General features: G+C 33.3%; 2 protein-coding genes, 1 long non-coding RNA gene and 2 other non-coding genes across 6 annotated transcripts; 3 read left to right on the top strand and 2 right to left on the bottom strand.

The window, feature by feature from the left end:
- Positions 1-2,051: 2,051 nt before the first annotated feature.
- Positions 2,052-7,088, top strand: LOC130808791 (protein SIEVE ELEMENT OCCLUSION C). 2 transcript variants are annotated; one of them, XM_057674296.1, is made up of 7 exons: positions 2,052-2,610; positions 2,745-2,840; positions 3,114-3,583; positions 3,903-4,015; positions 4,102-4,229; positions 4,896-5,384; positions 5,608-7,088. In XM_057674296.1, exons 1-7 carry the CDS (start codon positions 2,446-2,448, stop codon positions 6,238-6,240), a joined length of 2,094 nt encoding a protein of 697 aa, XP_057530279.1. In that variant the 5' UTR covers positions 2,052-2,445; the 3' UTR covers positions 6,241-7,088. The 2 variants fall into 2 exon arrangements, with proteins under 2 accessions (XP_057530279.1, XP_057530280.1); XM_057674297.1 differs by having other exon boundaries at positions 2,760-2,840; positions 5,608-7,061.
- Positions 3,201-8,053, bottom strand: LOC130808792 (uncharacterized). The gene is made up of 3 exons (XR_009040738.1): positions 7,446-8,053; positions 3,418-4,367; positions 3,201-3,339 (listed from the first exon to the last, which is right to left on the bottom strand). It is a non-coding gene; the product is annotated as an uncharacterized LOC130808792 (long non-coding RNA).
- LOC130809524 (small nucleolar RNA snoR137) lies at positions 7,579-7,734 on the bottom strand. The gene has a single exon (XR_009040828.1). It is a non-coding gene; the product is annotated as a small nucleolar RNA snoR137 (small nucleolar RNA).
- A 1,931-nt stretch (positions 8,054-9,984) lies between the features above and the next one.
- TRNAT-UGU (transfer RNA threonine (anticodon UGU)) lies at positions 9,985-10,056 on the top strand. Its single transcript has one exon. It is a non-coding gene; the product is annotated as a tRNA-Thr (tRNA).
- A 57-nt stretch (positions 10,057-10,113) lies between these two features.
- LOC130808849 (uncharacterized) lies at positions 10,114-15,752 on the top strand. The gene is made up of 2 exons (XM_057674366.1): positions 10,114-10,697; positions 15,290-15,752. Exon 1 carries the CDS (start codon positions 10,286-10,288, stop codon positions 10,691-10,693), a length of 408 nt encoding a protein of 135 aa, XP_057530349.1. The 5' UTR covers positions 10,114-10,285; the 3' UTR covers positions 10,694-10,697; positions 15,290-15,752.
- The last annotated feature ends 1,783 nt before the right edge of the window (positions 15,753-17,535 follow it).

The following is a 17,535-nucleotide window of genomic DNA, read 5'->3' as shown; positions in this document are numbered from 1 at the left end:
AAAAGTGTTTCTTTTAAAAAAAAGTGACAATATTTTTGGTTGAACCGGAGAATTCTCCAAAAAAATTAGTCTAGTAGGTGAGAAGCTTATGTAATTAATTTATAAATCTCTCATCCTACTCATACAATCAAAAAGGGACTAGTTATATACTTTACAATGTCCTTAAACTCATTACATTCGACTCAATAAACTGAACGCCCTCTTATTAACGGCCAACTCAATTTAAGCCACCACTCCCACTCTAATTCAATTCTAAAACTATTGATCAAATATGAGAGTTTTGCCCATAAAACTAGCATATTAAGTATTCCCTCAATTTCTTTTTGTTTGTCCATTTTACTTTTTGCACGCATTTTAAAATAAATTTCGAGCCTCGATATCTCTTGGCATTATAAAAAATTGTAAAATTATATATTAAAATTCTTTGCATGAAGACGAATCTAACAAAATCTCACATAAATATATTTTCTCTCTCCTAAAATGAAAAAACTTAAATTGTACAAACAAAAAGAAATGGAGGGAGTATGATATTTCATTTAAACTACAAACACCTCTATAAATAAGTGGTTAGAGAAAATATATAGATGAAATGAAGTGAAATGATAGAGTTAATGTATGACTGTATGACATCGAGAAAAACATATAAGTGATAAGTCCATTGTCAAATTTAAAACTGCAATATACTAAAAAGAAAATTGCAAAATGGAATATCAATAATTTCAAAGTAATAAAGGGAGTTGATTTATATAGTAGGAGAACTGGAATATACAACTAGAATTGATAAAATTGATTGATTTGATTAAATTTTTATTATACAAATTCAACTTCAAAATGTGAAGGTTTATTTATTATTTTTTATTCTTATTGTTTTAGAATATTTTTAGAAATTTTATATAGTTTTTTATTAAAATTTTAAAATTAATTTTATTTGTAATTGTGAATTAAAGAGTGTGTACTCTCACTTGTAAACAATTAAACCTAATTTCAAATAACAAGAAAGAAATATTAACTAAAAACATATCGACATGCTTTTCAGAATTTTATCAAATTCAAAAAGAAAAATTAGATCAATCAAGTCTTAGTCTCATTGAATTCAATTTAAAGTCATAGTCTAATTGAATTCAATTTAATTTTCGAATTGAGTAAAAGTTTAATGATTCGTGTGATCAGTGCAATGCTACCAAAAACCTATATAACTAAAAAATTTTGGCCTAATTTTATTACACAGTAATATATATGAACAATTCAACTACACAATTCTAGTATGCCTGTAGTTAAAAATTTGGGTCTACCCCATAATATGCTCCAACAACTGTTTTAAGTACAGGATAGTGCTGTTTTGCTCTTGACGATTGATACTGTTTCTTAGTTATAAAACTTACAAGCACAAGCAAAACTCGGAATCTCACTTTGCTCTTTAGAATATGAAAAAGGCTTGACATTTAATAAGACTAGAGACCAAAGTTTTAGATTGTTCAAAATCAAATCTTGGGCATATATTAGTTTTTACATAATTTTAAATTCGGTTAAAAATTAGATCAAAGTCGAATTTAATTACAAAATTGTGTTAATGTCTCAGATCTATTCTAAAGCCCTCTTGATAAGAGGGTAACATTTTATAATTTTGCCTACAGAAGCGTAAAGATGATTGATAAATCACAATGTGCTTTAGAGCAACTTAAAGAAAAATGGTACTATTATGTATTCATATTTATTACTACTTAAGATGGTTCAGCTTTGGTGGTCCAAAACCTTTATATGTACGTGCCCCTCTGTGCATGAACAAGTACTCTTGGTTACTTAAATTTGCTACACTACACTCTAAAAGCTCACATTTGAATTTGCATAATATAACAAAATCAAAAGAAAAAAAAATAACATAACATTTCTCAATGTATGTAAAAAATTATAGTTCTATAATTTTAGATTGTACTGAATTACAATATAACGAATTGACTTATTATATCATATGCACTTCTTATTTTTGTGAAACTAAAATTGATGATGATTACTATTCATTAAAGATTAATTGGAAACAACTTTTTGGCTATTATTAAGTTAAAGTTGCGACATCTAATTAGCTTTGGGAGCCACTTAACAATGGAATAAGAAAATTCAAAGAAATCGCACAAATGCGATTGTTCCTTGATTTTGTGTTGCGTAAAAGAGATGCTGCATGGACAGATAGAACTTGTACAAAGAAAAGTGAAGAATAAATAAAACTAAAGCAAAAGGTTTCTACTGCAACAGTGCTTCTTACAAAAATGGCACACTGTATATCTTGCAGTTTGTAAAATCTAGATCTTAATATAGAAAACCCCAAATTTTGGTTTTTATTCTCTTTATGTGTCTTGCTCCAAACAGCAATTTGATTCAATTAAACCCAAAAGCTCTAAAATAATCATATGAGACCAGTCATACTCAGCAAACTGTAGTCATTGGCCAATGGCCTTGAACCAGACCAAAGGTGAAAAGTCTCTAGTTGATTTAGAAGCAGACATTCCTATCAAAAGCATCCTTATCATGCATGATCCTGATGGACGTGAACTTGATTTTGAAATGTTGCTTCGGGTGATCGAAAACATCATGCACTACTCTACTTCATCACAAGTAATTATTTCCTCCACTCATCTTATTTAAATGATTTGACGAAAACATTGCATTACTCATTAGGTGCTTGTTACTTAAGTGGGGAAAAAGCTAAAAATTACAATTATAGCTGCTAACAGATGTATTGCTGACAGATCTTTGATCAGCAGGAAGATACCCTTGATATAAGCAGCATAGTAGAGGAATCAGAAGATCGCTTAGCATACTCGATATACAAGATATCAAGCGAGGTATCTTTCTCAGTATTTTCATGCAAAAATTCCCCCTTTTTCCACCTCTGAAGGATAATAACCACAAATAGGGAGTGGAGCTACAGCGTTTAGGGCTAATGTTAGATGTACGCAACCTTATTCTATTAAAAACAAAGTGATTGTTTTTTATTAACCCTAATTGTGCATGGATTATACTTCTCCCCCGCCCCCTGAAAAAACAAGAACAATACTGCTGTATTGGCAGAAAAATCATAATAGGGTGATTGATGTGATTAATGTACATATTGACAGATACTTAGCAAGTGCTACGGGAATGAAAATGCACATGAAAGTACATTAAGTGTGTTGCACTTACTTGGAAGCTATAGATGGGATGATAAGCTTCTTCTAGCTTTGTCCGCTTTTGCAACAGTCTTTGGCGAATTCTGGGTCATCATACAGGCACAAAGCCAGAATCCTTTAGCTGCATCAATTGCATTACTTAAGCAATACCCAAATAGCTTCAACATGTTTGAACCTATTTTTACAGCATTGAACTCGTTAGTTAAAACTATGATAGAAATTACAAGGAGCGTTTCACAGTTTGAACGTCTACCAATAAGGCACATAGAGCTGCAGGATGAAACTGTCAGTGTTGCAGCTACAAAATCGTCAATATATGTTGCTGCTTATTGGATCATCAGAAGCATTATAGTCTGTGTGTCTCTCATCACAAATTTGAGATCCCTCCAAGATGAGCAAGTGCACCTTCTTGCCTTTCAGTTATGCAGTTTGAATTTTTCAAATTTTTACTACCAGCATGCTAGACTTTTCAACTTATAAAGGAAAATATATTTAAGAAAATGTCTAAAAGAGTACAAAACCAATCTTGAGCTCCAATCATCAGCGTACAATTGGTTTTATACTCTACTGAACCCCGAACTTGTAATTCTAATGCCATGTCGAGAAGGTCAGCTCAAGCAAAAACATAAGCTGATGGTTAGAATTTCAAAATTGGTTTTATACTCTAACTCTATCAATGTCCACGCCACATCAAAATTTAAGACAGACTGATTGTCAAACCTGAATTTGAAAATATAGGGATCCATATTCAATATCTAGCGCTGTATGGGAGATTGCGAGTTTAAGAAGAAAATTAGACGGAATTGGCAATCATCTTAATGCAAAAGTAGATGTCTGCCAGCAACACACAGGTAAGTGCAAATAATGCAGTCCATAGAAATTATTCAGTAAGAAACAAATTTACCATCATTGCTCCATTACCTGGCTCAATATGCAGAGCAGAAGATGCACATGAAGCTTGTAAATGCATTTCAGGAGCCACACTTGAACAATCAAGACGTGCTACAAATATTGTTTGGTCAGAGGAATGACTTGCCACTAAAGCATTCATCTGCGCAAGCCAAGGTTCATCACTCTTAATTTACTCTTATCAATTTTTCAGTCATAAGAATACCTTCACTTTATAATTGTGATTTGTTGGTAGTCCATGCTAGCCAAGCACGGGCACCAAGAAATTCTGCCAATTCCATGCGAAGATTAGACCTGCAAATGAAAATTGTTTGATGGATGTCTTATCATATTAATAATTATTTTGAACTACAGTCATGCCTATGTTACTCAAGCTCGAAAAACTCATTTCTGACAAGGGTACATGTCTAAGTGTCAATATCAGAATAAGTTCCAATCTTTTAAATCCAAAATAAAGTGTCTATGCCTAATTATGTCCCAGTTTCGAAGATCGGACTCGGTATCTGAGATAAATTCAAGAGTCAGAGCAACATAGATGTGTGCAACCAAAGCACTATACTCTAGGATCACTATAGTTCACTCATAACAGGTGAATTCACCTTATTCTAAATAGTTAATGAACCATCTTATAGGTCAATTAAGAACAAAAGGATACTGGTTCAATAAATTGATAGCAAGCTTAATCAAAGGACTCAACTTTGTGGCAATAGGATTTAGAACACTCATAAGCATCAGAGATGTCAATACAAATCTATGATTTCGCAAAGGCATCAATGCTTCTTTCCATAATGGTCTAAGCAAGGGTTTTGCTTCTTGTGACAGGTTGACATCTCCTCACTGAAAAACAAAATTGTTGTACTGTTAATTTCAAAGCCAGAACTCCTGCCTGTTAATGAATTGCTTTTACTGGTTCAACAAACATATGACCATCCTCTTCACAATAATCTAAAACAAAGCTTCGATATCTTATGGGTCCCTATTTCAACTTCCAATAGATGGAGTAACAATGACATAACAATCTTCAACCTTCTGTCGAACTCCTTGCCGTGGTACTCAATTCGACAACCATGGTCACTCAGATCAACAACCATACATTATGCAAAAGAAGTGTGGCAATACCATGAACAACCCATAATGGTTGTCTTGGACCCTACAGGAATGGTTTCAAATATAAACGCTATTGACATGGTATGGATCTGGGGAATGAAGGCATACCCTTTCTCCTTCTCAAGAGAAGAGGAATTGTGGAGAAATGAGAGATGGAATCTGAGACTCTTACTTGACAGTATTGATCCCTTGTTAACCATGTGGGTATGAACCTAGCTCTAACATTTTAAAAGCAGTTCTCATATTTTCACATTTCATTATTCAATGACTTTGAGTGGCTCCCAACTAATTCCACCATGTGGGGTTTGAAGGGTCAAAAGTACACAACCTTACCAATAGGTTGTTTCCAATTGACAGCATCAGAAGCTGATCTGATAATATAACTGTAGTATTTGGTGCACTAACTATAACCTCACAATAATGTCAGGTAGAAGAAGAAAAATCAGTTTGCATTTACGGAAGCAACAAACTTGAATGGGTACGAGAATTCACCACAGAGATTAAGAACATACAAAGCTTAGCAGCACAGCTAGAGCTGGTTTATGTTGGTAATAAAGAACAAAGTGCACTTGCATGCAGCATAGTCTCTGCCATAGAAAGAGAAAAGCTAAGTCACACTCTCTCAATGACCAAGATACTTCTATTTTGGTTGCGAATTCAGAGTGTCAAAAGATCAAGACTGAAGTTCAACCAGAGGACTGACACAGACCAGATTCTAAGAGAAGCAATAACATTGCTGGATACCTGCAACGAAGATAATTGGATGATATTTGGAAGCAGTTCTTCAGCAGATATTCTAAAGCTTCATGTTAAAGAATGGGCCATATTCTCAAGTAGATACCCATTATGGAAAAAGTATTTGCCACAAATTGGATTAGTAGAAGCAATCAGACGCTCTCTGGAACCTCCTACTACTGAACCATGCACCCACTCAAGAGTCACTACATACAACAAAGAGCAAATGGAAGAGACAACATTTTGTGATAAATGTAAGCGTCCAATGAAGAAGTTTTTCATGTATGATGTGGTGGAACAGGCTTCCAGGATAAAATATGATTAACTTTCATAACGATTCAAAAGATTGTGGAAGCACAATGAACAGGTTCATCATGTATCCCTCCTGTAACGATCCCCCTAAAGTTTTCCCTTACAACTACACTGCAGTTAGTATTAAGTGTTTGCGAAGTCACATCATTTGTTGCTCCAGGTTTGTAACATAGTAGTAATAAGTTTCCTCTTTAAAAGCCCAGCCCACAAATAAAATGTATAAACAACAACTCTAGACTTAATCCTAGTTCATGCTGTAATATAGTTTATCACTCAAGTACTATCAAAGTCTGATGCAGAAACTTGAGTCCGAGTAGCATAGTAGTTGTTGCATAATTCCTGAATAAGACACATCCAAGGATGATTGGCCAGGCTGATTGCCACTAAAGCCTAGTCCAATGTTGCAACAATGTTTCACTCAAACACTGTCAAAGTTCAATACAAACACTAAAGCTCGAGTAACATAGTAGTTGTTACATAGTTCCTTGTTAAGCGTGTCTAAGGATGATTGCCATTATGTCCTAGTTCAATGTTATAACATAGTTTCACTCAAATATATCAGAGTTGAACACAAACACCCAAGTCCGAGTCCAAGTGTAAAGTAGCAGTTACATAGATCCAAAATAAAAAGCGTACAGGGATGTTTGCCACCATATCCTAGTTTGATGTTGTAACAGTTTCATTCATACAATCAATCAAAGTTCAACACAAATAGTCAAGTCCAAGTAACTTTGTAGATACACAGTTCCTCAATAAGACACCCAGTTCAACACCATTGCCGCAAAATCCTAGTTTATAGGAGTATTTGTAACCATATTGTGTATAATTATATATCTAGGTTAATGTGAGTCTGTGATTAACTGATTATATTCTCTATTGGAACTCGCTCAATCGATTAGTTGGGAAATAATTCAATTTTATGCTTCAAATCAATGTTTTTAGTTCCTTTCCAGATTATCCAAACTCCACGTCTTTAATTTATAATCTCTACAAATTTTGTTATTTATCATTAGTTTTTTGACATCTGTAATGAAGATTTTGAGCAACTTAATTGTCTCACAGTCATGTTATGTTTCGAATGTCTGTGAATGAATCAATCACAAATATCCACTCTCCAATCAACAAATCTAAACTATCCAATACATCCTCAAACATAAAGGGAAAAGAATACAAAAATCAATCCATTAGTTGAAAATGGCGTTATAAAAAAGCATTTACCGAATTCCAGAACAAAATGCAGTAGAACTTTTACTTCCAAACATGAATTCCTCCATCTAAAAAGAGTGAGAAATTTCACAAGTTAGAAGCGAGGTAGCTGCATTTTCGCAAACCCTAAATTTATAAAAAAGGGGAATGTACCAGCAGACAGGTAACGCGATGAAAGTAATTAGATTAACAGAGTAATCCATTCATCGAGCTGTTTAAAACTGGTCAAAAATTATTGATATATGCTTCGGGAAACTCGAACAACTCTCATCAACAGAGAGAGTTCACCATATGAAGCAACGACAAAAAAAATCGGCATTAATTAGCATATAAATTAGGGTTGTTTGATTGTACAATCCAACTCCAGATGCAAACTATGGATTAAGATGCAATATTTTCAAAAATTGAATCAGTTGGAATTGCAGGGGTTTGATTTACGCTTCCCTTGACACGTTGACCGGATTCGTAATCGCCGGTAAACGCAACGCCTCGGTAAGCAAATTTGCAAAACATTGAAGAACAAGAAACTGTTAAAAAATTAACTGAAAACAAATTAATTGAGAGGTGGAGGATGTGCCCTACATTTAGGGTTTCTGCTTTCCAGATGCAGATGAAAGAATGAATGCGATCAACAAGAGACCGCTTTGAGGCTTTTAAAGAGTTTGGGATGCCGTTTGAGTCCGGCCCACGCCTTCTAGTACGGCCCAGTCCAGGAAATTCATAAAATTTGAAACAAATAAGTTTCCGGACGTCTCATATGTGGTTGTCTCAACTCTTAATATAAGAGCATCTTTACATATGATCTAAAAAAGAGATTATTTTACTATTTTATAACTTTTTTTCTATTCTAAAATTAATTTTTCAATTTAATTTTATTAACAATAACCTCTTTTAAAAAGGTCATTATTCTCTCTTTCTTACTTTAGACTACCCCACCATAATTTCTCTTCCTTAATTTATCTAACATTTATCTTTAATTTTTATAATAATATTTTCATGTACAAAGCTAATATAATTTTTTATTTGATTAAAATAGATTTACTATTTTATAATTTAAAAAAAAAATTAATAAAATTAATATTTTTTTTAATAAATATAGATGTAGACATCAATAATAATTAAGGAAAATTCGTTAACTTCAAATAAAGATTACAATGCACATACATAAAATAAATACAAAAATAAAAAAACTAAAATGATACATTAATTGCATTTCCTTCCAAAGTTTTGCCAAATATTTTCAACCAAGTCATCTTTTATGGATGAATGTGTTTGTCGATCTTCAATATCATCCTTATTTTGAATCCATATTTTTTTTTTTGGGATGGCATTTTTTAACAAAAAAAAGCAACAAAATAAGAAGAAAATATGTAAATATAAAATTATGTCAGAAAATATCAATATGGGTCTCATTTTATAGATCTTGAAAAAATATAACCATTAGTATAATTTTTTAAAAAATATATTAATTTAATGCGAAAATAACCGTTAATTTTTTAACAGCCTATAAGAGCGCGCAAGTGGTATCCGCAACAGGCCGTGTGTCAGGCAGCAATCTGGCATATTTCCCCCGTCCAATCAGAAAGAGACACATGGCAATTTTAAAAAAAAATTGGGTGACTGTTCACATGGACGGGTCACCCATTGACCCAATTGCCCAATCTTTTCCCCAACCCACCTATTATTAGGTCACCATTATAAGCATTTTTGCCATGATTTGGTCATATGACCATTATTGATGCTCTAAGGACCCTATATATGATACAGTCCACTATAACCACATACATGCTGCTTAAAAGCGCTCACATGTAGTTAAAAATATGTCACATATAGCTAAAATTCGTCACATATAGCTTAAAATTGTCACATATAGCTTAAAATTGGACACATATAGACACAATTTAAAATCATATATAGCTTAAATCAATCACATAGAGCTTTAATTTGACCATTTAACGTTTATTATTGATCTCTTTCGTTCTTATTTAATTAAATGAGAATAATAATCTATTAATAAAAAAATTGTATAGTAACAATGATCACTTACACTTTGATAATGATCAATACGCTTTAAGAATGTACAAATAAAATTAGTGGAATATATGTGGAGATTATAAACATTATTACTATATAAAAATAAAAATGAATAAGAATTTTTTTTATCCTCAATTTATGATATAACAGCTAGTCTCTTGAGAGACCGTCTCTTTGAGAGACGTACCTTAAACCCTACCCATTAAAGATTAATGCCTACATATTTTATTCTTAATGTCTATTTACATTATTCTTAATGCTTACTAATCGTATCTTAATGCCTATTTTCAATATCTAAAGTGTCTACTTACATCATTCTTAATGCCTACTTATAATATTCTAAAAAATACATAATAAGTCGGTCCAATTAAAGTTGATCTATCTAAGAGACCGTCTCTAAAAAGAATTTGTGATGATATAATTAAATTGATTTTTTATGAAAACAACAAATTGGACATTTGACAAAGCAGAAATTATTTAGATAATGGTACGTTTCAGTTAGTACGCATATCAATAAGCCCTTATAGCTCAGTGGTAGAGCGCCAGTCTTGTAAACTGGAGGTCCGTAGTTCGATCCTGCGTGAGGGCATAATATTTTTTCTTCCCGTTATCAGTTCATCTTGTGCACTCCTATAGTCCTATTTGATTCTCTTCATCAGTTCAATGACCAATTCTAGTTCAAAACTTTACCCTAAATCTCCCCTCCACTTTGGTTATCTGAACAAATAACCCTAATAGAATTTCATCTTTCTGAATCCCCAAATTCATTATGCTAAATCTCTAATTTTTACCTTCCCATTTTGTCATCAATCACTAAAATGGCTCGCCTTCTACGAGAACTTATCCGCAAACAATCTTCAACTAGATTCATTACAACATTCACAACTCAAAACTCCATAAATCCCTCTCCTCCATTGTTTTTCATCAACCAATCAATTCTTAGTCAACCTAAATTCGACCGTGGAGGTGGATTAAACCCTGAAAACCAACGTTTAACTGAACTCGCCCATTTCAGTAAAATGCAGGTTTACCCAATTTTCTCATTTGGGTTTTTTATGGATCCGAATTTGTCATCTGGTTTGGGTTTATCTCAGCTTATTGGACCTGAAATGGAGCGTCCGAATATGATGTGGGCTGATAGTGTGAAGAGGAAGAGGAAGAGGAAGATGAATAAGCACAAGTATAAGAAGCTTAGGAAACGTCTTCGTCGAAAGACTAAAACTTGATCAGGTTTGTAGCAGTGAAATTACTATCAACTTTGTTAATCTGTTTTGAATGGTGTCACTGATATGATTTCATAGCTTTGTGATGTTCACTCGCATACATTTCGCATTATTTGGCACTAGTGATCAACTTTACCTGCATAAGTAAGTGTAGGAACAAGTTTTTTGTTTGAATTGATCTGTACTTTAATCGAACTTGGAGGGTTTAAGTATGCTATTGCTTGAAGGCATGACTTTGTCTCGACAATTTTGTTTTTAGTTTGTAGACTTAGTTGATGTCAATACAAGAATAATGGTGGTATTATAATAGACCTTCTTGCTGTTGAAAGGAGTATTACTAGATGCAACAACGACAATAGCAATGTCAAAATCTTACTTTAAAGACATGATGAACTCCATGAAGCAAAAGAATAACTCATCAAGATGCTCTTTTGCACTAGCCTCTATGGTTTTGTAGACCCGTTTCCATCTTGCCCTTTCTTGCTTTCTGCTACCCAAGTGATCTTTGGCCACCCTTCTTGCATAGTCTTTGTAGTCTCTGGTGATGAGAAGCTTCATTAAGGAACGAAGGTTTACGTTTTGTTTGGCGATTAGGCGCTACTAAAATTTTGAAGGTTTACGTTCTTTTGTCCTTGTGTGCTATAATTGTGTCAACAAATGGGAAAATATAGGTATTATTGCATGCTCTTTGCTGGTAGCTTTGCCGATGATGCTTTTATATAACCTACAGGTTATTGACGGTCATAAACTCACAATTCATATGTCTAATATAGGCTTGGAGGTTGCTGTATAAACATAATGTTTTTAGGTTTATTTAGTCTTTGTTTCATCTTCCAAGAACTTTTGTATTAAATTAGGTAGTGTTTATCAATGTTACCTAACAAGAAATTCGATCCGATACGAGAAATTGAAATGGAAACAAGAAACGTTAATTTTAGAGTTGGAAATGAATGTACAATTTTATTAGAACAAAATAAAATGAATAAAAAAGGTAAGGAGGAAAAAAAGACTACAAAGAAAAGATAAAGGAAAACAAAGAACAGAAAAGGAAAGAAGAGCTTTGATATTATGGTTTTGGGCTTGGAAGAGCTTTGATAAGGAAAACAAAGAATTTCAGAAACAAAGGTTCAGAAACAAGATTCGAGGGGAGGGTTGATCTGCTATCTGAGTCTTGTATAGGTCAAATCATTTTCCCGTATCTTCAAATTGACGAGGTTTTAAGTTTGATTTTGTGATTGAGAGAAGCTCAATATCTATGTTAGCAGGGACAGAGAATACTTGATAAAAAGCACCCTCCTCGGAAGTCAAGGGCTGCCACTTATTGATCACATGTTATTTCAAATTCTATCCTTGCTGTTGAGATGGTCAGCACTCAGCAGGTTATTCTTCAAGCTTCTTGCTACTATAAAATTGTGGTCATTTTCAGGTCCTAAATCCCTCATTCATTATGAGAAATGTGCTATATCTTAAGCATTAGCTATTTTGCACAAACAAGCTGGAATTGGAGTGAGAGGGGGAGGAGGAGGGAAGGGGGAGGATTGTTCTTTCTACTGTAAGTAATAGCTTTCACTCTTTTGTATGACAGCCATCGCGAACTAGCATGTGCGAAAAATTTCACTAATCAAATATCTTCATTAAAATGCTAGATATCGTGGCTGTCCTCTAGGGTTTGATGAACAAGGATATAATTTTATTTTGTCATAGAACCTCTCTTTGGCTGTCAGCAAAGGCGTGCATGAATCTTAACCCTAGTACCTTTTATTAAATAGGGTTGGGTTTGATGCTATTGGTGTTACACATATTACTAGTAAGTTCTATTTGATTGAGCAACTCCTGATTTGCTAGTATACTATGGGCAGGTTTTTTTTATTTTATTTATTAAAATTTTTTTTTATTGTATACACTTATTGTAGACTGCTTTTTTTTTAGATCGCTACTAAGCTTCATGATGCTTCATAGACTGTACTTTTAGTATGACCTGCAAGACTGGCTGATTCTTCTCTTTGTGCCCTACATTAGTTATTCAGTTTAAGTTATTACCAGCATTATTTCTCTGACATGCTGTTATGATGTCATCGTTATCAATATCCCTTAATCAATGTCTTAAAAATGTGGATGAATGATGACTAGTAATGAATAACTTTTTACGGTGGATGGTACAGCAGGAAGCTAAGGCTCCCTGGATTTTTTAGATTATATTTTAAGAAAATTTAATGGTCTTTGAGGGTATCGGGTAGCATTTATGATAATGAAGGAAGTTTGATCAAGTTTGTTTTCCATGAATTGACCTAAATTAGGCCTTCTCCCTCGATCCATTAAAGGTTTCTTCCAGCTTCCGAGTTGTTGGTGATGTGCTCATGTTTCTTTTGCATGTAACATCAATGATAGTGCTTACAAGCGTTTACGCAAGATGTGTAAAGAATTCTTAATATTAATCACGGTTATTAGTCTTGGGATGTTTTTGAGGTCAGAGGTAAATTCTTTACGTTCCTCACCTAATAATAGGAACTAGGAATCTGTATTATTTAGTACTTTACATAAGCTTTGGAAGCTGCCATTGATCTTTAGTAGAAGCAGTCTCTTTGCCTTGTAGTATTGAAGTTGTATGCTACTGCAAAAGCCACAACTTGGTATTAGCCAGTCAAGTACGACAACACTAGCTTTGTTCTATCATATTGAACAGAAAAGATATCTGTGGAAGTCTTTGCCTTTGGTGCTGTTCTGTTCACTCATCTTTCTAACAGGAACTTTTGTGTGATGCATATTATATCTTTTACCAGAAACCATAAACTTCATTTCTACCCGTTTCTTGAACAATTTTGACTTCTTTCTTCCTTGTGAACTTGTATGAATTCCCGATCTTCTTGAGGGGGAACCTGTTATTATCTTCACTGTGACTCTTTCCATAACATGTGATCTTAATAAAACTTATGCTACTGAACTTGTTTTTCTGAGCTAAACTATTTTTATGCTCAAGTGAACATATTTTTACTCGATCATATTTTTACTTAACTGAACATATTTTGCCCAACTAATATGGTTGGAACACATTTGATGTAAAAGAGTAATCTTATGGTGCTTTGTTTGTGCAAGAGAGTGTAAGGGGTTTCTTTCTTGTGTTCTATAAGTGTGTCAACTGATGGTTAGTTTTAGATGAGGCTTTCTGATTATGAACTTTGCCAAAATATTTTATATCATTGTCTCACAACAATGCCGACCCCGATCTTTTAGAATTAAAGCTTTGGCATTGTTGTGTATAGAAATTTTTGATGGTTATAACTTATAGAAGTACTAGATTTGTTGCTTTTATTGCCAAAGTTTCTGGTTATAGTTTAGACATTAATTTTTAGGCCTTTTTTAGATAAACTTCAAAAGCTGTTTTGGTAAATTAGGCTGAGCGGTGAGCATTCTTGTCAGAATCTGACAGTCTTCTTTTCATACAATTGTTCTTTTGACATTAAATGTTGAGTTGTAAGTTCAATGAGTAAGAGATCTAAGAGATAAGATAGTCTAGGAATTTGAAAGGAATCAAAATTGACGTTATAGGTTACATTAGAAAACTTGTTATAGAAGTTGAAGCCTTGGTGCTGAAGCTTTCTTGTTTCATTTATCCTTGGTGAAAGCTGGAGCGATTCAGGATTAGCGTGCCAGAGTTTTTAGAAAAGCATTGAAATTTAAGCTTTCTAAACTTCAACAGTTCAACTTCCTATTGACAGAATTTTCGAACAATGTATTTTATATCGTTATCTAATCTAGCAGCATTCTCTGTAGCTTGTGGATGACTATTTGATTATAATTTGCGAAAGTCCCAAGTCCATCTATACTTTTCAGTGTTCTTGTTACTAAGTTTGCTTCAGTAACCATTGATCCCTTGTTCCCTGTATGAAGCTTTTGTATTCTAAGCACTCCCTTGTCTTGCGTTGATGCCTCCTTGTCATCATTTCTTGTTAGAGGCTTGTCCGGCATTTCTGTTCAGCCTACCTCGTCATCTTATCCTCTCATGTAAGAAGTTTCAAAAAGAATTTCGCTTGAGATATCAATTTCTAGGACTAATTTTTCTTATTGCCTGATCTGATTAAAACCAACCATTCGTGAAGTTATGTACTCCATATGTAGATTGATTGAACATTGTTTGTTGTTCCTAAACTTTTTTAATTGGCTCTTTTCTATTGCCAAAAACTTGTATCTTTGCCCGCAAAGACTTCCGATCCTTTATATCCATGACCTAAATCATCATCATCCTACCCATTGTATCCCGCTCATAGAAAAACTATGGACAGGGTCTGGGGAGGGAAGGATGGCGGCAACTCATACCCATAAAGGAGAGCGCGGCCAAATGAGTCCCCCGGCTCAAGAAAGATAAAGAGACGTAATTACACGGGAAAGATAAATTAAATGCCTATAAATAAAATAAATAAGTAGTTGCAATTACAAATTTCATGCATTATACAAATTTCAAATTTCAAATTTTTAATAATTGAGTGTGTAATTTGTTTATTTCTTGGTTAGTCCTATTTGTATATATAATAGATCGAGTACTGAAACATATTAGCAATAAATTTATATGCAAATTATAGTGTTTTCGTTGTTTTTGTTCAGGTTTCGATGTATATTACTGTCGAGCTGCCACCTACATTGGGTATACATTTGTGGTTTTCCTTCCAAGCTTCATCGGTTCATTGTTGACTACTCGACTGTTTGCTGTTCTTTCCTGCCTGTAAGTCTGATTCACCCTTTTTTGGCCGATTTTCCTCCCTTAATTTTGGATCTCCTTGTAGATGTGTATTGACAGCCTGACAGGTTTAAATTTTGAAGCCTGTACTCTATTATCCTGTTTGCGTCTTGAATCTCTAGGGCGCTAATTTGAGCAGTCTCGTGTTAGTCCAAAACTCTCAATAGAAATAAAGTAGGGTACACATCTCGATTCTCACCATTGAAATTTCCGGTGAACTTGCTGATTCATTTTCAGATCTATTTCTTAGTGACTTTCTGGTTTCAAAAAATGTTTAGATCATAGAAGTACACTTGCTATTAATCTTACTACCATTTATTTTCCTCATTATGAGTTTGGTTTTGTTGCTATATACTCCCCGTCATTGCATGTAGATCGCTAGGGATGTGCATGCGTTTTGGAATCGCGGGTTTTACATTAGACCCATATTTGACCCTAATTTGAAGGTCTAATACCTCGTTTTTTGGATTCTATTCTATTCCTATGAGTTAAAATTCAAGTTTATCGAGACGAATTTGATGTAACGCATTTTAAAAGATAATGACTGTGAGGTTACATTTTTGGAAGAAAATGCACCAAAATGTATGTATTATCTATTTAAACATAGCAATGTTTAGTTTTTGTCTTATAGATAAGATAAGATTAGACTAATAATATCGTTTTCTTTAAAAAAGATGATCAACTAACTACCAAGGTAGCTAATCTCAACACGGCATTGTACAAAAAGTGCTTGTTATTGTCGAAAAACAACAATGAATATTGATTTACAGCTACTGTTCAACTTATTATATATCATTACTCCAGCCTCCACGTAAATCTAATCCCATATTACGTCAGTATACTTACTCCGTTTCAATTTAATTACAACATTTGTTTTTCACGCAGTCCAATGTACTAATTTAATCCTTAATATCTCTAATTATATATATTAAAATATTATAAAAATTTGATATTAATAATATTTCCAATGAGACGAATCAAACAATATCTCACTTGACTATGTTTTAACTTATAGATTAAAAACTAATCACAAATTAAGAGTGATGAATGAATAGTGTTATTTTTTCAAATGTTGCAACTAATATGGAACAGAGGAAGGAGGAAGGATGTTTGAATATAGATGGCAACCATTTAATGACACATGTATATATTATCGAGTGCGTAATATATGAAATTTATTAGATGTAATATATAAAAATGTAACTTTAAAATATGATATATGTAGTATTGTGATTAAATTTATTAGATACATAATTTTTTTAAAACTAAAGATTAATTAATAATTTTATTTGTTATTTTTGGATAGTTTTATTAGTATGTATATCATGATATGATGTATGGTACTTTTTTGTTTCGCCTACCAACTTCTCAATGATAATTAACATACTAGTATACTCTGCGTTTTCGCTGGTTTGGTACATGAGGATCTGCTCATTTCTGCTGTACCAATCATAATACATAGCCCTTAAATCATGTATCAGCTAAGTCACTTAAGTACTTAAGTGTACGTTATGCTAGAGAGGCACGCAGCAGCAACACTAATGTCTTCGTATAGATGTCTTCATTTGTCTCATTAAATTTGCATTAAAGAGAAAAAAAGTGGCGGGTTGTTGTTTAAAAATAGAAATGACGCAAATTATGTAGAACGAATGAAAATGAAAAATACTGCAAATTCAATGGAACGGAGAGAGTATACTTCATAAACTTTTGGCTTTAAAGTTTCACTTGACATATTGACATATGGTTTGAAAAATCAATGTGACAAAAGCCACATGCCCAGCACAAGGCCTCATATGGCCTGCTCGCATTGCTCTGCTGGTGTACTATAAAGGACTCTCGTTTGAATGGTGTGTTTGATCAATACATAATTTATTACCAGGCGCTAACAATTATCGGCTTAAATTTTGGATGAAATTGATTAAGAAAGAATGTGATGGAGAAAATATTCTTGAAAAATTATTGCTCTTTTCACTTTTTGATAATTGTTTTAGAGTCCCCAGCAGCATTTTTTTACTTTTCTATATGATTCAAATGTTCAAGTTTCATATTCATGGATGTAAGATAAGATCATGATGATATAATTGGGTATTTGCTTCATCAAATCCATTAATTT

The sequence above is a fragment of the Amaranthus tricolor genome, chromosome 3, assembly GCF_026212465.1.
Source record: "Amaranthus tricolor cultivar Red isolate AtriRed21 chromosome 3, ASM2621246v1, whole genome shotgun sequence".
Lineage (NCBI taxonomy): Eukaryota > Viridiplantae > Streptophyta > Magnoliopsida > Caryophyllales > Amaranthaceae > Amaranthus > Amaranthus tricolor.
The sequence above is the reverse complement of the archived record's forward strand: the minus strand, read 5'-3'. Positions and strand labels throughout refer to the sequence as shown.

Coding starts and splice junctions, on each gene's coding strand:
- LOC130808791 (XM_057674296.1), top strand. CDS start 2,446: ATGGCCTTGAACCAGACCAAAGGTGAAAAGTCTCTAGTTGATTTAGAA. Junction 4,230..4,895: donor ATTCATCTGCGCAAGCCAAG/GTTCATCACTCT, acceptor TTCTTGTGACAG/GTTGACATCTCCTCACTGAA. Junction 5,385..5,607: donor ATCCCTTGTTAACCATGTGG/GTATGAACCTAG, acceptor CAATAATGTCAG/GTAGAAGAAGAAAAATCAGT.
- LOC130808849 (XM_057674366.1), top strand. CDS start 10,286: ATGGCTCGCCTTCTACGAGAACTTATCCGCAAACAATCTTCAACTAGA.